A 20,359-nucleotide genomic window follows, 5' to 3' on the forward strand; every position below is an offset into this window, starting at 1 on the left:
ATAGCAAGTCATTTTTCGACAAGGGAAATTCATAGACAACAATGATACAGAAGGAACAATATACCTGCTTACTATGCACATTGTTTGCTTTTTTTAAGAACTATTTCACTCAGGGCACCGAAAGCAACACTGACATAGTGGCGCTTGTTATAGTTTTTGCAACAGGAAATACAGACAGGTGTGTACGACATGTCTAACCTTATATAAGGATATTTTGTTTATAGGGTAAATGAATAAATTGAAAACCTGAAACAGAAAAAAGTAGAGCGTTGTGTGTAATGTTGCCGAAACGTTATCATACACCCAAAGCAATCTGAATGTGTTGCTATCACCTAAGCGTAAAACTTTTTGTGCAAAAGATTACAGTTGGCAATTCTCATAAATAGTACTTCCAAATCTCACGACTTGTTACATAAGACCCCCAAATAATTAACACACAAACCTTACAGAAAAGCTAATAGAGCAATTATAGCGTGCAATACAGGTCTTCTCAAATATTTTGCTTATTCTTAAATTTAGCGCCTTTGATATGAGGAATAAATTTAGGTTGGCATTTTCAGAGCAATGCATTGGGCTGCAAGGTAAGATTAATTCAGAGTATTTAATTAAAATCTTGGAAAGCAGTATTTTTTAATTTAAATAATCTATAAAGGCACCTTTTCGCGCTATTCGACTCAGTTGCAAAAATGTTAAAACGTATTTCATTATTCACTCCAACAGAATGACAATCTTAAATAATAGAAAAGGGCAAAGTCTGCATTTTTGAACTAACTATGTATACTGAGGGTGGTCAAAAATTACATTTATACGAGGCAAGATAGCGTAGTACGCCTCTTAAAATTTAATTTCAAGGGTATATTTTATAACAGTTCACAAACGACGCATTTATATATTTTTGATGCAGTAAATAATCAAGAATACGAAAAGCTGGAAGAGTAACAGAGTTTTCGTGTAATATTACGGTCATGTGCCATTTTACAATGCGTACATTGACATTTCTACTTAGTTAACTCAGACATTTTATTTTACTTAAACGTTTCTAAAATGAACGATCAATACTTTCAACTATTGTTGAAATTAACTGACGATCAACACGCATGATCGTTTAATAATGTGATATGAGCCCTTATCCCCAGCTTGAAATTCCACATTTTCTGCACGCCCTTCAGTTCAACGTAGAGGTATACAGAAACCAATCTGCGACAATATTATTTGTCTAAATTATCAACATCTCATAAGAATGAACTGCAACCCAGGAGCTTGTTCTAATATGAGCATTGGCTTTCAATAACCTTTTATCAAAACTTGGGCGGAGTAACGTATTTCTTCTACTAAATGTTTACCTTCATTGTGAAATACCGTATCTACGTTTTATTTCTACTACAATGAACATTAACTGATATAACAAGAGAAAATGTTCTTGTATTTGAAGGGTGCATCGTGATTTTTTTAATGTTAGTGCTATAAATATGTAGTGTGAACTCCCACCACATGTTGCGTAACGGTGCAATTCAAGACACCAAAAGCTAATTTGCTTTAATTTGCATTTGAACCTTTTGCTAGAATATTAGACCGAATTTGCAAACTTTACTTACGATCTCCGAAAACTTTGGGTAATAAGGCATGTATCAGATCTGTCAGAAACAAGTTAAAAGCAGCAGTACATGAAGACTATTATTTTTTATTAAATAAATTACGTTTAAAGATAAACTTCTCTCTGTGAGTAGAAGTTATGACATTTTTCTTTTCCGTTATAAAGTATTACTCAAATATAACGTACTTTGTACCTGTTTATTTGTGGATTACCTCAGAACTGAAAGTGGGCTCCGCACTAGAATGAATCTCTAATTAAACGCAAATGTTCAAACAGCACTGATATTATTCTGGAACGTGGCAATTGTAATGCTTTGCAAATATGGTATGGGTGTGTTGGGACAAAAAAAATCATTATAATGAACTAAGAACAATTCGAAAATGTTCATTAGCATTAATCCGTTGGATCATTTTGGAGAAAAGCGCAATTTTTTTTACAGGAATAACAGAAGGCCCTACAAGTACATTTGTTGTTTTAATATAACATAAAAATCACAAATTGAATTACAGAACAAATGATGTCGACGAAATCAAAGTATAGCTATTAAATGTTAACAATAGTAATGCAAAGGTATATTTATGAACAGAGTCAATAGTATTAATAGTAACAGTTTGAATAACATGCATGGATAATAAATGCACATTAACTCATGGTATTGAATGTCCGGAAAGCACTAGATAACAACCCACTAAGGTAACATTCATCTATTATGTATGCATGTTATATTTTAATTACTTTAATACTACTGATACCCTCAATATAGTCTCTATGCATACACGTTACTGTATTGCATTGTCATTAAATCTGTAAGAGTTACTTCCTCCGTGGTTGAAAATTTAAACCATAGTGGTTCAATTTAATATAGTGGTTTACAATATTTTAACATTTGCGTTAATATATGTCTACAAATTTTACGCTTTCAAAGTAGTTAAGCTGTTGGAGCTCTCTAAAGTTGCAAAACATTACAAAGTTGCATTCTTGCTCTATGCGAAAACCTGTAACATATTTGTTAATTGATCTTCCCTTCGCAGGACTTTTCTTTTTTTTAAAAAAACTTGTGTTTCAATGCAACCTATTCTCCTTATTTGCAATTCCCCTCTGAAATCGGGCCACGCTCGTTCAAGTTGAAGTTGGGATCTTGCAGTTTTGAAGGAAGAAACCTGGACAAACGGGCGCGTCACGTGACCTACACTGGGTGGCTGGGAGTCAACGGGAGCTGCCGTGACGTCACATCCTCAGCCCAAACGAAAGGGTGGCGCGCCAAAGCGGGCCTCCTTCAAACCGACCAATCAGAAGGAAGGATCGTTACCGGCCGCGGCGCGCGCTCCGGCAGATTCGGAGCGGAATCGTGTTGGTTTTGATTCGGTTATTATTTGAAAAAGAGAAATTAAAAGGGAAAGGAGGAAGGTAGGTAAATGGGCGCGGAGCGGATGGAGGGAGACCAGCGGGTGGCGGATTCGCTTGGCGAGGGAGGCGGCGTCCGCAAGGGTTGCCGGCGGGAGGTTTTCTTGCTGGTTCACACCAGCTCCTTCTGTTCGTGCTGCGAGCCGCCAGTGCGACTTCAGTCGGCGATTCGCCGCCCGCTCGCTCGGGCGGGTGTAGGCTGCAGGCCTGAGGCTGTGCGGTGTTCAGATCAGTGGCAGTCCGCCCGGGCTGTTCGGATTTACGGGGAGAGTATGCGGCGTTTCATTGAAACTTAAACACAGCCGGGGAAGATACGATCCCAGCTTACACTGCCCGTCAAATAAATGCCTTTAATGGCCAACGAAGTGCGAACGGGGTTTGGGATTCGGCCCGGCATTGAGCGCCAGCATGCACATCAGTTTGCTATGGCGGCCATTTTATTTGTCAGCAACAGTTTAAATTCAGTTCCCAATTATTGAGGCCTTTCTTCAAGCAATATTCCCTTCATTAGTTTTCGACTGTAATGCTTAAAGATGCTTAAAGTTGCTATGTAAATCAGGTCGCTTTTACTGGCGGATTCTGCCACCAGTGATTTGCCAAAATTGTTTTTTTCATATATCTAAAAAGGGACGCATACAACTTAGTGCATTAATAATTCTCTTATTCTGCCACTGACACCATTTTGTTTAGGGACAGACCGCATTCCTACCTGTTTCCCTAGACAGTCTGGGACACTCTTTATTGACAATGTTGGGGTTGGAGTCTGGAACACTATTATGTTAGCCTAGTTAATAATGGCCACTGTACCATTTGACCTGGAGAGAAGTGGGCCTAGGTAACTAAGCAAATAGATTTGACAACTCGCATTCATATTATGCAGAACAATCTCTCAAGCTGCTTTAGAGATGCAAGGCTAAAAATGGACACTGAGCTAAAAAAGGAGATATTAGAAGAGGTGACCAAAAGATTGATAAAAGAGATGGGTTTTAAGGAGGGTCTTAAAGGAGGAGAGGGAGGTGAAGAAGTGGAAGAATGACTTTGGTAGCTGAAGACATAGCTGCCAATGGAGGGAGGGAGAAATGCACAAGATGCTGCAGTGGGTGAAAAGGAGACTTTGGAGAGGGTGTAGGTCTGGAGCAATTTAGAGATAAGGAGAAGTGAGGCCATGGACAGACCTAAATAGGGATGAAGATTTACATTTTGAGGTGTTGGGGACACTGGAAGACTGTAGGTCAGTGAGGATGGGGATGATGGGCAAGTGGGACTTGGTGTGGGATATGAAATGGGCATCAAAGTTTTGGATGAGCTGAAGTTTACAGAAAGAGAAGCAGGCCAGAAGTACATTGGAACAGGTGATAAAGCAATGAATGAGGGTTTCGACAGCAGAATGTCTGATGTGGGGATGGAGGCTGGTGATGTTACAAAGGTGGAAGTGGTCTTTATGATAGAGAGGATATGGGGTCGGATGCTCAGCTCCATGTCAAATAGGATACCAAGTTTATTACATATGCTAGAAACTGGTCCAGCTCTCGCCGTGGGAAATGGCGAGGTCGAGGGGTAGCCAGGATTATAGGTAGGGGAACTTGTGTAGAGGGAGAGGGCATGAAAATGTCTCCTTAACACCCCAAGTGACTGCATCTTTCCAGTGAACAGCTTTAAGATAAATTTGTCTGAAAGCAGTTATTTTACTAATTAATATTATTTCTAGGGAAAGAACAAAAGGAAAAGATCTGTGATAGGGTAGAGGACAGAAATGATAAAATGACAAAAGGGATGGTGGTGCAAGGCGAAAGGGGGTGATAATGGGGCAAGTATAGAAATAAAGATGGGTAAAGAGCAGGTGCAAATGATAAGAGGGGCAGAGATACATGGGAAATCTGACAATGTGGAAAGGCTTGGCGTGGCCTGGGAATGTGGCAGAGCAAAGGCAGGTAGACCCCAGAGGTGCAGATCATCCCACTGGCTGTGTACCAAAAGGAGATCCCCACCCCAAACACTAACCCAAAACCCTCCACCCCCAGAGCTCTGGTGCAGTCATCCTCCATTACCAGCACCTGCTGACCGAGAGAAAATGGGAGCGGTGATTAAGATCTAAAGTTAAGGCTGGAACGCTGTAAAGTGCCTAGTAGAAAGATGAGGTGCTGTTCCTCGAGTTTGCATTGAGCTTCATTGGAACAGCGTAGGAGGCCAACAGAGAGAGATCAGAATGGGATGGAGAATTAAAGTAACAAGCAACTGGAAGCTCAGGGTCCCGCTTGCTGAAGTAACAAAGAACCAAACCCATTATTAAAAGTATATAATTTTTAAAACCAATTTATACATTTGGTTGGGAAAATATCTTGATGTTTCCAGGGCTATGTGCACAGTTACTATTATTGTTGGACCAGTACCTACATGCTTGATTACGAACCATTGCTTCTAATATCCATCATGTTACCAGTTTTAAATATTGTGGTTGTGTGTCAAAGCACAGGAGATGAGTATTAATGTACATGGAAGTGATGAGAATGCTTCCAGTCATTTTAGATAAGGTTTTAAAAATCACATAGTTTAAAGAGCAAATAAGTTGCATTTTGTTCATTTCTAAATGATTGAAGGAATTGACCAAAACAACTGTTTTAGTTTGCCTGAATAACGTGGCTCCCATTTTACGGACAGGGTTGATTGGCCCGTTTTTATGCTGTAAATACTTTGCATTCAGCCCAACAGGTCCATGCCAGTGTTTATGCTCCACAGGGATATTGCAGGACCCTTCAGGACCCTGAGGCCTAAAAGTTAGATACTTGACCATAAGGCAATGCTACTAATAATGTAATATTCTGAACACAGTATATTGAACAGATATGGATAGTTTTGCATTTTCACAACATTGATTCATTCATATTAATAATTTCATCTTCCATTGGAATTGACAATCATTATGTATTAGGTATGATTCAACTTTTATTTTTCCTCGTGCTCTGGCAGTTGGCTGCATGTATGCGAGGGAGCCATTTTCATTGTCATTACTGGGCTTTATTATCTTTTGGAAGAAAGAGGACCCACTCTTGTAACTCTTTAATTTTCCCATCACAACAAAGTCTTCATGTTTAAGGGAAAGGTATGATAGTCATTGCAGTTGATACTGTAATCAGAGAGAACAAAAAACTCTGGTGTAGTTGGTTGAATTAATTGCACACATTGCCCTTGCTTTTCCCCCCAAATACTGAGTGATATTTACACTAGGCCAGTAGTAATCTCTTTTGGTGGTTGTAACAAATCAATCCCCTCTGCTAGGTCTCTGATCTCTGTTTTAAGTTTGTCAATGATATTAGTGCAGAACTTACTGAAATATTTTGTTTTATTTTCAGATGACTGGCTCAAATGAATTCAAACTAAACCAGTGCCCTGAAGATGGCATCTCTGCCATTAAGTTCAGCCCAAACACCTCTCAGTTCCTGTTGGTGTCCTCTTGGGACAGCTCTGTTCGTTTGTACGACATCACATCCAATAACATGCGCCTCAAGTACCAGCACTCCGCGGCTGTTCTGGACTGTGCTTTCCATGTAAGGAACCGTTTAGTTAGTTTATCACTGAATTATGATTACCAGAGTCGGAAAACGTTTTGCAAAGTAGCTCCATGGATATCGCTTTGAGTAGGTGACAAAAGCTTCCAGTTGGACTCTACATTCATTGGAGATTATGTAACATCTGAAATATTGCCCAAACTTGCCCTAGCCTAAGCCACATTGGTTAATGTTCTATCATACCACATATAGCAATTTATTTATGCCAGTAGCCCCCCAATTTGATTCACAATACTTTGTGTATTTACATACATAGGATATATAGCACAGAAAGAGGCCATTCGGCCCAACCAGTCCATGCCGGCATTTATGCTCCTGCCCCCGAGCCGCCTCCCTGTCTTTCCTCATCTAACTCTATTAGCATAACCCTCCATTCCCTTCTTCCTCATATGCTTATCTAGCCTCCCCTTAAGTGCATCTAAACTATTTGTTTCAACCACTCCCTGTGGTAGTGAGTTCCACATTCTCTGGGTAAAGAAGTTTCCTCTGAATTCCCCATTTGGTTTACATTAAACTCAAATTTGCACTCTCTGCTCAGTAATCTTATTTTTAATCTCCCTCTTTCTGATTTATTTTTGAAACTTTCTTCTTTTAGTCATCCCATTTGCTTTCTTTTCTGCTTCCTTGTGTTTTTTCCTTTCTCTTGCTACATTAGTTTAATCCCTTCTCAGAGCATTGGTTTCTCTTCCAGTGAAGACGTTAGTCCCAGCTTTGTTCAGGTGTAGGCCTGTCACTCCAGTCCAGGCCACTGCTATGCCAATGCCCCAGGAATTTGAATCCTTCTGAATCCTTTCTTTCTCCAGCCAAATATTTAACTCCTTTATCTTCTTATTCCTATATAGATTATCATGCGCATCAGGAGTAATCTTGAGATTTATTACCCTTGAGATTTTACTCTCTTAATCTATCTCATCAGAGACTTGAGCACAAAAATCTAGGCCGACACTCCAGTGCAGTATTTAGGGAGTGCTACAGTGTTGGAGGTGACATCTTTTGGATGAGACATTAAATCGAGGCTCCGTCTGCTCTTGGGATTAACGTTAAAGATCCCATGGCACTATTTCGAAGAAGAGCAGGGGCCCCACTGGGAATTAAGTTCATCCCTGGGCTGCTCGTGTGCACCTCCTAACAGCTGACTTCAGTGTGACACTGAAATGGGCCTTGTAGCAGGTCATACAGCTTTTGCTAGTATGTGGAGCAAACAGTGAAACACCAATGTACTGGAAATATGCTTTCAAGAAGTTATGGAAACCTTTGCATTTCTTGGTCAGTTATTTTGAGTGCAGCACTTGGGACAGTAACTTAATTATATTAATCATGTTTTTTGGATTCTTAAATTCATGAGTTGGGAATGAGCTACACAAAATGTTAATTTTGAAGGATGAAGTGCAGATTTTCATTGAATCCTTTACAGAATGTCATAGCTTGTGGCTATTCCATAGTATTGTATTGTTTTAGTCCGGAAGGACATACTTTTAAAAGTATAGGAGAACTTTCAAAAGGGAAATGAAGCACAGGTGTAAACTTCATTGTAAACGTTGGATCAATATTTGATCAAAGTATGTTATGTACTAACATCGTGTTTAATATCCACCCGCCCTTGTAAATAGGATCCAACTCATTCATGGAGTGGCGGATTGGACCTTTCACTGAAAATGCGTGATTTAAACACAGACCAAGGTGAGAAATGCTTGTATTAAACATGCTGTGTAAGAAGTTGCATGATGTTCTTGAACTCATTTTTATATAAACTAAATTACGCTCCTAAGTCTCTGAAAGCATCATTAGTTCAAAGGAATTATTTCATTGGATTGTTTCACTGGTCTACCAAGTCTGACAGCAGATTATATTAAATTAGGGAAGTCAAAAGCCCATCTCTTGTTTTTTTTAACATAGAAATTAGAACATAATATAATGCTATTCGTCACAAACCGTCCGTGTTCATGTTCATCCTCCATGTGAGCAGTAGTCCTAATCTCCCGTGCCCATTCTGTTCCAGTATCCCTTTATGTCGCTTTCCTTCAACCACCTATCTGACCTATTCTTAAATGTTGTCATTGTCTTTGCTTCAGTCACTAACTCTGGTAGTATATTTCACAACCCTCTATAAAACCATTTCTCGTTCTTTGTCCTCAATCGCTTACATTTAATCATATCTATGTCCCATTGTTCTAGACCCCTCAACCACTGTAAACAGCCTGTTTCTATCTACTCTAGCCGATCCCTTCATAATTTTAAACACATCTGACATTCCCTCTTGTCTTTGATTTAGAATTTGATTGAGCGCCTCTGTCTCCACTGCAGTTTAGAAGTGCACCTCAGTTGCCTAGAAATCCCTGGTGACCTCATAATGGAAGATTTTTCTATTGATAGATTGAGGAAAATGATAGTGGTGCACAAATGTACTTAATTTCACTCATTAAAAATTCTCTTGTATATTCATAAAAGTTAGGATTAAAGGCTCCGAGGTTTTCTTATCTTAATGGGGAAGTTTCCCAAGTGTCTTCTATGCTAAGTGGGGTCATATTCAGATTGTGCTGAACTTTACAGAAGTAAAGTTGAGGGGTAAACCACCGTTATTAGCAAATAATAATCCTACCGCATTACTCTTAGGGAGAAAACCCTCATGTCGTAGATACATCTATATCTATAACTATAACTGGACTGAGGGCTGTGCTTCGGAGGAGGGTGATCCCAAAATGGCCCTGGGATTGGTTTGAACCTCTTTCTAACCCCTGCCCCTGTAGACCCTTCCTGTTATTGATGTCACTGAAGTGGCCTTAATAAATTCAATAATTAAATTTCAGATGCGATTATTCTCTTTTTTAAATAAAAAAGGAAGCAGTACTTTGAACAAAAAGGGGGTGATTTTGCCAATGGGGCGTTTTTGGAGGCAGGACTCCCACTTGTCGGGTTTCAGTCACGCCTCCATCAACTTCCGGCCGACGCACGCTATTTTCCCTTGATTGACCTTGTTAAGCCTGCCCAGCGGGCTTAGCAGGCCAATTAAGCGAAAGCCGGTTACTGAGAACGTCAATGTATGACGTTTCATCTGTCAAAGTTTTGACAGATGAATTGTCATCGTTTGACAGCTCTGTGAAGCTGTCAAACACTGACATTCTCTCTAGTTTGATGAGTTCTTGAATTCAAGACCTCATCAAACCTCTTTCTTTTGTAGAAATTAGATGGTTGTTGCATTGGAGAATGCAACGGCCATCTGTCATCACTACCGCGGAGGTGTGAGACTCTCCGCATATCCACCGATTTGAAGCCTGCAGGAAGAAATAAAGGTAAGTACACTTTTTCTAACACTTTGCACTTACCTCAGATACTCACATCTCCACACTTGCACCCATCACTCACCTTCACAGCACACTTTTGGACCCCCGCAGACCCACTACTCGCCTCAGTGACTCTGGCGGGTTTCGGAGCCTTCGGGAAGCCCGCACTTGTGTGGGCAAAATGGGGATAATCCTATTTTCTGCCTGTTAACTACCTGTTAACAGACAGCTAAGTGGATGTAATCCCTTCCTGCCTCCAAGGAGACTGGACCCGGCGCGGGACAGCTACCTGCCTCCTGGCAAGATGGCTTGGGGGCGGGTTGGGCACCCGCCCCCAAATTCTGCCATTTTCCCGGCAGTCTTGCTTCCAAACCCGCCTCCCCAAGGCTGGCAAAATCGCCCCCAAATTATTTAGACTGGGGTGGGTCCAAATTTCAACTCGTGGGACACATGGCAACCTTGAAGCTGAAGCAATTTAATTATATTTACGCTTTGTCCTATTTGATGGTGTGGGCATTGAGTCTTAGGAAGGGTTATTGTTAGTACAGTTGAGTAGCTAGTAAATCATAAATGAGAATGAGATAGATGAAAATTAATGGAACCATGGGTTTAAACTTTTTCTGGCCTTTGAGACTCCATGGTATGCATCTATGTGGCTTATGCAGATGGAATGCCTGGATACCCCACCCTAGACTTGCCTTCTCTTTGAAAAGTGTATCCCAAGAACCTTCCCACTGGGCTTTATACTACAAATGAGCTTTTAAAGCATGCATTTCTTACAATAAAGAAGTTACACATTACTCCTATAAGGGACAAACAGCCAGCTTTTCCTGATGTAAAGCACAATTCAGTTAATTTTATCTTTTTTATAGAATCTATTGTGGGTTCCCACGATGCTACAATTCGTTGTGTTGAATACTGTCCAGAAGTGAATGTAATGGTCACAGGAAGTTGGGATCAAACAGTCAAGCTATGGGATCCTAGAACGCCTTGCAATGCTGGAACATTCGCACAGCCAGAAAGGGTATGCAATAATATTGTTTATAAACTAATGCTCAAAAACTGACTATTTGACACATGAATGTGCATAGTGTAAGCAAATGTACGGTTATGGTATATTTCTGTAAAAGCTATTGGCATTATTCACAATGTAAGCTGTTATCTAACAAGATCTGCCTTTAGAAGTGTAAGATAGAATTGGGTAATTATTAACCATTATAAATCACTGTTGTGATCATTAGGCTTATATTCCCTTGAATATGGAAGATTAAGGCGTGATCGAATTGGGGTGTTTAAGATGATAAATGTATTGATGGCATAGATGTCCTCTGGTGGGGAGTCCCGAACAAGGAGGCATAACCTTACAATTCGAGCTAGGCTGTTCAGGGGTGATGTCAGAAAGCACTTCTTCACACAAAGCATAGTGGAAATCTGGAACTCTTCCCCCCAAAATGCTGTTGAGGTTAGGTCAATTGAAAATTTAAAATCTGAGATTGATAGATTTTTATTAGGCAAGGGTAGTAATGGTTGCAGAAGCAAGGCAAATAGATGGAGTTAAGAATAAGATCAGCCATGATCTAATTGAATGGCGGAACAGGCTCGAGGGGCTGAATGGCCTACTCCTGTTCCTATGTAAAGTGTTGTTGACTAGTGAAATCACGTTTATTTTGTTTTGGTATATTGGGAAGTATCCATGTGCTTGTACCAAATAAAGAACACTAGAGTACTGTATAATTGAATTGCAAGTCAGTGTAAAGATCAACTTTTTTCAGAGTTCTTTATCCTATTCTGAAATAAGTTTAGGTAAAGCCCTGTCTCCTTGGGCTGAATCATTTTGTAAATGAGGCAAAAATGCTAAGAATTTGAAATACAAATGGAAAATACTGGAAATGCATAGCAAGACAATCAGCATCTGTAAAGAGAAAAGATAAGCTAACATTTTTGGTATAAGACCTGAGCACTGAGGAAGGGTCTTGTACCTAAAACATTAACGCATCTTTTTTTTCTTTACAAATTCTTTCTTTATAGCGATTTTAATGAGTTGAGGAAAATGTATGTCTTTATTTTGGAGGGGGTGGGGGGTGGAAAGCTCAACTTAAGCCCAAAGTCAAGTCAATCAGCTGGATTTTGCAGTCAGTGGTGATGTGCTGGCTCTCACCGCTGACCTTGAAGAAAGCTGCCCACAAAGATCTAGCAATCGATTTCACCTCTCAACGTTGATTTGAATCTGGCGCCAAGTCTAGGAGATCTCCAGTGTCCAGCAACAGTGATGTCATCAAGCTGGCTAAGCTGCCAATCACATTGAAGAATTCTCACAGACAGCAAACGAGGAAGTAAAAGGCACTGATTTTCCTTCACGTTTTAATCATTTTAGAAAGAGCAAACTAAAGATTGAAACATGCACATGGGGTTAAAGTAGAAGCTGAAATACCATAAACAAACTTTTTAAAAATGTAATTTTTATCATAATAGAAAAATTTGACATTTCACAAATGTAAAATTAGTTTTTCAGTGCCAGAATGGTTGGTTGTTCAGCAGTAATTATGACTCCGTACACCATTTAAAAACCCAGTTGTACCTCATTCAACAAAGCTAAACTTTTTGGGGCATTTTCGAAGAGCATCATTCCAGCGTAAAAGCTCAAATTCTCGTCAGTTCAGTGATTTCAATTGATTGCCGGCTGTGGGGAGTTCAACAGCACGCCCTGTGGAGGCGCAGGAGATGACTAACAGCAACTTCTGGATTTCCGCGTTTAACTGCGCATGTGTGTACTCCAGAAGTTGCTGTCAGTTTCACAGTTGTAATGATGGCGAACACTGACAGCTTCGCTGTCATTACAACTGCAAATTCCGGATCTATGTCATTTTAAGTAGATCATATACTTCCAGGCAGCTGAGAATGCAGGTGTGTTACATTATTTTCCATTCCTGTGTAGGAAAATTTTTAATGGGGTCTGGTATTGTGAAAAATAGAATGGCATTTTCATTGTGGAACAAAAATGTTACCAGCATAGAGGTGCATTTTCAATGGTCTTTGATCAAGTAATTTTAGCCTTTGATTTCCCAAGTTGTAGTATATAGATAAGGTTCAAATCTTGTAGTTATAATGCTTATATGGTAATATAGGTAAATATTGTGTAGTTAACTGCCCACCTTAAGCACCCTATTATGACTATATTATCTACTGCATTATCTACTAAGTGGCCATGAAGCCACCCCATTACTCTTAGCCTAATTTTTAGTAAGATCTTAGTTCAGAGAAAATAGGTTGTGGTGAATGAGGGTATGATTTATAGCACGTTAGGTTCCAAGAGCTAGTGATGAATCTGTGACAGAATGGAGTGGAACAGACAGGCATTGTCGATGGAGCTGTTTATTGGTTCACTGGGGTTCATTATGGCATCAGGTTTTTTATCTGAGTGAGTAATACTTCTCCTGATGAATGTGTGCACAGAGTAGACTGGCAAAATCTGCATGACCCATCAGCTCTATCGTTTGATTTATGACTGCTTAGGAGTTGGGAAGATCACACTCGCAATGCAGAAAGTACCTGACAACCAGTATTTCTAAAGAAGCACATGCATTATATATTGTTTAAACTGTTGATCCAAATTGCAAGCTTGAATTCAGCAAAAAAGATTAAAAAACTATTAATGTGTGTGTGTGTGAATATATAAAAGACTGCTAGTTGTTGGCTTTCCCTGTGGGGATGTAAGGCTGAATATGGTGTATTGACTGGAGTACTGTATGTGGCTGTAGTCATAAATTCATTCTAAATAGTGTATGTATATGTATGATGGCTTATGAGAAAAAAGATGCAGGAGTTACAAAAACTGGTTCATGAAACTGTTGTGTATCTATTATTACATTGTATAATTGTTGCTTTCAGTTTATCATAATCTTAAGAGAAACTATTTTAAGCATAGTTGTGGTTCGAAGTCGAGCAGAAAAATGTGATTTAAGACTTTCTAATTTACTATGTCCAAATGGTAGGCCTCAATTTAAGCATGTTTGAAATCATGGCAAGGGGAATCCGAAAAGCAGCTAAAGTGATGGAAGGTAATCAGAGGTCAAATATTTATGAAGTTTTTAATTGTGCACTCTGATTGAGATAGCTGAGATTGCTATATTACCTGCACTTAGTGCTAAAAGTAATGCTGCAGAGAATACAAAAGCCAGTGCAGCTTGGGATTCCATTGGGATGTCGAACCTTGTTTTTGGGACGCATAACCATTTTTTATTGGTTTTGTAAGATTGATTTTTGTTTGTATGCATCCACGCTAAAAAAGTGTTGGAGTACTTATGAGGTATTAGTTTTTACTAAAGAACTTAATTTAAATGTGCCCATACTAATGCTCTTTATGTAGTGTGCAATGTATTACATCTCCTTCATGCATGGCTTTGAGAATAATATGCTTGTCGATTTAAATGGTGATTTTTTTTTTCCCCCCCCTCCCACAAAACATTGATGAATTTGTTTTATGAATTGTATTAATGCTTTTGTGGTGGTGGGGTGGGGTAGAAACACACTGGTCACCTAGATCAGGATGTATAACCTGTGGTCCTATGGGCCATATATGGCCCTTGGGTCATGTCAATCGACTCTTGAAGCCTGAGCAATTCAGTCCTATTTGCATGGGTGTTTATTATTCGCTGGCATGTTCTATTCAAGTTTTGTGGGTGTAAAAGTTTGGAAAGGGCTGATTTTAAGTTAAAAGTAGTTGCCTGGGTTTTAAAGAGCAGATTTCCAAGGCTGTGACTGCAGTTTGCACATCATGACCTCTATAATTTATGGGGAGCAATATGCTCTTGGTGGTTGATGTTAAATAAATGGGGAGTGGAAGAACTGAAGGTAGATAAAGGGGATGATATAACTCCAGTTTGTATGCTGGTAGAGAATGAGAATCACTTTGGCTAAATGTGCTCAGTCAATAGTTTCACAGTACTGCTTTGTTAGATGTCAAGAAGTGACCAGGCTTAGACTAAAGAATCTTAAGAGGGGAACCTCCTCCACAATTGACTGTAATAGATGTGTTCATGTCAAGGCAGATGGGTGAAAGACAAGTTTAACATCCCTATGCACCCTGGTAACAAACAGTAAAGTTTGGCTGTAGAGCATTTGTTGTTCTTGGTAAGTCTGTATGTGGATGGACAAACAATACTATGTTATCTGCTACATTAATTTATAGAAATGGGAAGCAGGCCAATTAACACATTGGTGCCTGAATTGAGGGGTAGTACTCTTGGACTGAACACTTACCTGAGGTAGACAACATAAGGGCAGATTGTTTACATCTCATTATTTCACTGTCCTGTAGGAGAGACTTGCATTCAAATAGAGAGGGTGGGGGTGGTCAACTGTTACATGTGAACTTCAGATGTGATTTATTGAAAGTTACGACTGTTACATCTTCAATAGTCGATGTCTTGACTTCGATCAAACAGGTCATGCACTAATATGACGTGTCAAAAATGGGAAATATTTGTTACAAAGTCAGTTAGTCCCTTCTCATAAATGTCATTCACTTTGTAGGGTATCTCTAGCATTTATTTGAAGTTGATTTGACACCCAATTTTAATTAGGAATGTTGCAGCTATTTTGTTTTTTTCATTACCTATACAGGAAACTTTGTGATATCCGGCACCGACGGGACCGAGCTGTTGCCGTCCCATCCTGTATTTGGTTTGTATGGGGATTGACTCAGTGTCCTGTTTAAGCAGGCTACAGGGAACTTTGGTTTATCCGGAGGTTAACTGTCCAGCATGCTCGAGCCACTGGCAAAATTCAGGAGTCGGTTCAGTAAGTTTTTTTTCTTTTCATAGCTTTTTTTTCCCACCAGTCAGGCTCTATAAGGTCTAGCTAAAGCTGTTGCTTAGCTACAGAGACGCTTGCAAGATACGGCCGACTGTTTAGAAGCTGTTGCAACAGGGTTTGTTGCTAGATACGGAGCTCAAAAAAGCTTCCGCATGTTTTAACATTAGAGCTGGTTTGTCCGGCAGTTTTGATGGGACGGCAACAGGTCGGTGCCGGATATCACAAAGTTTCCTGTATTTGGAAATAATGCCCAGGTAGACTTTCATTGGTTCCCAATTAGGAGCTTCATTTAGTTCTACAGAAGTTAAAACACCCATCCTTTGAATTTCTTCGAATGTGTAATCTAAAGCTTCTTGTCTGGAAGATAGCACTGTTGGCATTAGTTTTGACTTGCAGACCTGCAAGTCTTCATTTTAGATCAGCAGCATTTGGCCTGCAATTCTGACAGGTGGTCCTTGGGACTCAGCTGGTGTTCTTACCAAAACTTGCTTCCCAGTTTCTTTTATCCACTACCACTATCAGTCAGGACAGAAACATAATTTTCACTGTGTAGCTATTTCTAGAGTCCCAAGTTACTATGGCTGGGAATTTCCTCAGGGCACTTTTGCTGTTAGAGGAGAGTCGGGGTGGGAGTTCACCCTGCTGCGATCCTAACCCATTTTCCTGGGTCAGAGATCCTTATGCATGCGGGGCAGGCTCCTGGTGGGAAGTTGGATTCTGCTACTGCGAGTTGGTGGTGCTGCAGTGGGCCACAGTGCTGCAGCACCAAAAGGAGAAGGAGGAACTGTTCATGGGGAAGCTGAACTCTGAAGACTTTTTTTTTAAGTTGTAAGAAAGCTCGCCATGAGCTGAGCAGATTCTTAACGTCAGGTGGGTCTTGAGATGGAGAGGAACCCATTACTAGGCTCTGTCTCTCCAGTATTCTAGGGCACTAGCAGCAAGGGCAGTGCCTGAGGATCTACCGTCGCCCCTGTCCTACTGGTCCTTGGGGTTGGCAGCAGTGGGGAAACCAGTCTATCAGCCGATTTCTTGGGCAGCTAGCTGACTTCCCTGCGACGGGGTAGAGAAAGACATTTTAGAGGGGCAGTGATTGGAGTGGAGATAAGGCAGCAGGCCTCCCTGTGCCATTTCCATTGATCTTCCTCTGCTATATCGCCTGGTTTTTATGTTTCTTGTAAAAAGCTATTTCAGAAATCTTCACATGTTCGTTTAATACGGTTCAAAGACATGAGGTAAACTAGTGACCAACCAGGAGTAGCTAAATGGATGATTTAGTTCAGTGCTGTGTCCAGTCAGGTTTTGAAATTAATTACAACGCTGCCACATAGTGTTTTCTTACTTTAAAATGAAATGGAGCGGTAGCACAGGTGCGGAGGGTTTGAATCCCTTCAATCTGGCTTCCATTCTCCCAAAGCACCTGTTTTGCCCTTGGTAAAGTCACCTATGACAGTCCTTCGACTGCAACCATGGCGCATTATTTATTCCTCCTTGTGCTCTTCAACTTCCTTTGGCCCACTTCTGTGGTTCTGTGCTCTCATTATTCCCTCCTACTTTTTACAGCATAACTAGCACAATTCCTGTCATGGCTCCTCTTCCTGCAGCCACAATGATGTGCCCGAGGGCTCCATACTTGCTCCCCTCCTATTTCTAGTTTGCACGCTGTCCTTGCTGACATCTGGAAGTCTGCTTCCAATGTATGTTGGCAACACCCAACTCTGTGCCACCATCCTTGCCTCCACGATTGTTGCGATTGTGTTTGACTGCTTCTCAAACATCAAGCTGTGGGTGAGTTACTTTAACATTGGTAAGATTGAATCCATCTTCAGCTCCTGTTGGAAACTCTGCATCCTACTGCTGTATTCCACCACCTGAGAGTTCAGTCTCTCTGTTTTGTTTGACCCTGAGCTGAACTTCACACCCTATTTCCACATCAATCTCTATCTTGACCTCACCGTTGCTGAAACACTCAGTCAGGCCTTTGTCCGCTCCAGGATCGATTTCTCCATGATTTCCATGCCTTGCTCCTATACCAACTCCAAATTGTTTAAAATTCTGCTGTATGCTTCCTATCCGAAATCCGTGTCTCTCAATGAATTGATTTCAAAATTTACAATCTTGCTTACAATATAATCCAGCTCTGTGTCTCCAGTCACAATCTGTGTTCTTATGATGCTGGCCTACCATGCATTTATTCTTTTTCTCAGCCCCTTTCTACCCCTCACCCTGAGGTACACTGTACCATCATCGGCAGAGCCTTCCGCTATCATACCTCTGCATTCTAGAAGTCTGTTTCTAAATCCCTCTACCTAGCTGCATCTCTCCACCTTTAACAACCTCAAAATCTGTCTTCAGTCACCTCCCATAACTTGGTCCCCTGCCCCATTCTTGCTGAATGTTTGACCCCACCTCATGCAGCACCTTTGGGGTCTCATTTCATTAGAGTTGCTGTGCAAATGACCAAGCAAGTAGTTCCCAGAACAAATCAAGTCAAGCTTTACTTCTACACTGCATAGAGGATGCATATCGTTGGAAGAATAAAGGAGGAGGGTAGGAAAGTAGTACAGTAATAGACATGTGGGGCTGTTCTTTTTAAAATTCATTTTTTATGGGATGTGGGCGTCACTGGCAAGGCCAGCATTTATTGCCCATCCTTAATTGCCCTTGAGAAGGTGGTGGTGAGCCGCCTTCTTGAACCACTGCAGTCCCTGTGGTGATGGTACTCCCACAGTGCTGTTGGGTAAGGAGTTCCAGGATTTTGACCCAGCGACGATGCAGGATCGGCAATATACTTCTAAGTCAGGATGGTGTGTGACTTGGAGGATGTGGTGTTCCCATGAGCCTGCTGCCCTTGTCCTTCAGTGGAAGAGGTCGCAGGTTTGGGAGGTGCTGCCGAAGAAGCCTTGGCGAGTTGCTGCAGTGCATCTTGTAAATGGTACATGCTGCAGCCACGGTACGCTGGTGGTGGAGGGGGTGCCAATCACGCGGGCTGCTTTGTCCTGGATGGTGTTGAGCTTCTTGAGTGTTGTTGGAGCTGCACTCATCCAGGCAAGTCGAGAGTATTCCATCACACTCCTTACTTGTGCCTTGTAGATGGTAGAAAGGCTTTGGGGAGTCAGGAGGTGAGACACTCACTGCAGAATACCCAGCCCCTGACCTGCTCTTGTTGCCACAGTATTTGTGGCTGGTCCAGTTAAGTTTCTGGTCAATGGTGACCCCCAGGATGTTGATGTTGGGGGATTCGGCGATGGTAATGCCATTGAATGTCATGGGGCGGTGTTTAGACTCTCGCTTGTTGGAGATAGTCATTGCCTGGCACTTCTGTGGCGCGAATGTTACCTGCCACTTAGCCCCAGCCTGAACGTCGTCTAGGCCTTGTTGCATGGACTGCTTCATTATCTGAGGAGGTGTGAATGGCAGTCATCAGTGAACATCCTCATTTCTGACCTTATGTTGGAGGGAAGGTCATTGATGAAGCAGCTGAAGATGGTTGGGCCTAGGACACTGCCCTGAGGAACTCCTACAGCGATGTCCTGGGGCTGTGATGATTGACCTTCAATCACCACAACCATCTTCCTTTGTGCTAGGTATGACTTCAGCCAGTGGAGTTTCCCCCCCTGATTCCCATTGACTTCAGTTTTACTAGGGCTCCTTCATGCCACACTCGGTCAAATGCTGCCTTGCTGTCAAGCGCAGTCACTCTTGCCTCACACCTAAAATTCCGCTCCTTTGTCTCTGTTTGGACCAAGGCTGTAATGATGTCGGCAGCCGAGTGGTCTTGGCGGAACCCAAACTGAGCATCAGTGAGCAGGTTATTGGTGAGTAAGTGCCGCTTGATAGCACTGTCGATGACCCCTTCCATCACTTTGCTGATGATTGAGAGTAGACGGATGGGGCAGTAATTGGCCGGATTGGATTTGTCCTGCTTTTTGTGGACAGGACACACCTGGGCCGTTTTCCACATTGTTGGATAGATGCCAGTGTTGTAGCTGTACTGGAACAACTTGACTAGAGGCGCTCATTGGTTTTGCTGGAGGTATTGCATTTGGGGCAGTGGAGACTGCTTTGTTCTGAAGATAGTGTTGGCACTGACTTGTGTTTGGAGTTTGGCAGAATGGGTTGCTGGCGATGCTGCTGTGTAGTAAGGGAAGAGGGGTTGGTGGGATGTTCCCAGTTGGTGGTGGTTGAGAGGAATGAGTGCTGGCCTTTGGTTCAGCAGCTGAGTACTACAAACTGGAAGCACCCAGCCTGCAAATTCCTAGCAGGCAGGTTAGCTGTTTTTCAGTGTTGAATCTGCTGGCAGAATTCCATTGAAATTTATGTTTAAATTGATGCACCACTTGTAAGCAACATAAGCTTATTGCAGATCTGCTTGAGAAAAGTAAGGAGGAAGAGTGGGGAGCAACTCTTGTTCAAAAAGATACAACAAACTTTTAATGGTTAATGCAAGCAGGTTACTTAACTTTGATTTGAGATTAGATTTTTTTCCACACCCCTTCACCAAGTAGTGGATATTTGAAATCGAATCCCAAAAAGAGTAATTGATGCTGTCGATGAATGCCTTTTGTAATTTGGCTGAATGAATATTTGGTTATGAATGGAATAGTTATAACAAGTACAGATAGAAATGATTGCTGTGTGGAATATAATAGTTTATGAACTATTACTGTAGAATTGCCATTCCAAAGAAGGCAACTGATCAA

The 20,359-nt window shown here is 41.3% G+C and overlaps 1 protein-coding gene across 2 annotated transcripts in view; it reads left to right on the plus strand.

Moving 5' to 3' along the window:
• The first annotated feature begins 2,837 nt into the window (after positions 1 to 2,837).
• Positions 2,838 to 20,359, plus strand: part of bub3 (BUB3 mitotic checkpoint protein) — a 30,661-nt gene continuing 13,139 nt past the window's right edge. The window contains exons 1-4 of one of the 2 annotated variants that reach the window (XM_085994610.1): positions 2,838 to 3,001; positions 6,349 to 6,543; positions 8,175 to 8,244; positions 10,718 to 10,869. In XM_085994610.1, coding sequence (XP_085850736.1) covers positions 6,349 to 6,543; positions 8,175 to 8,244; positions 10,718 to 10,869 — 417 coding nt within the window. In that variant the 5' untranslated portion in view covers positions 2,838 to 3,001. Of the gene's footprint in view, positions 3,002 to 3,082; positions 3,269 to 6,348; positions 6,544 to 8,174; positions 8,245 to 10,717; positions 10,870 to 20,359 lie in introns of those variants that run through there. The other variant, XM_085994611.1, reaches the window with a different exon arrangement.

This window comes from Somniosus microcephalus, chromosome 8 (assembly GCF_052327205.1).
Source record: "Somniosus microcephalus isolate GS21.2 chromosome 8, FLI_Smic_1.0, whole genome shotgun sequence".
Lineage (NCBI taxonomy): Eukaryota > Metazoa > Chordata > Chondrichthyes > Squaliformes > Somniosidae > Somniosus > Somniosus microcephalus.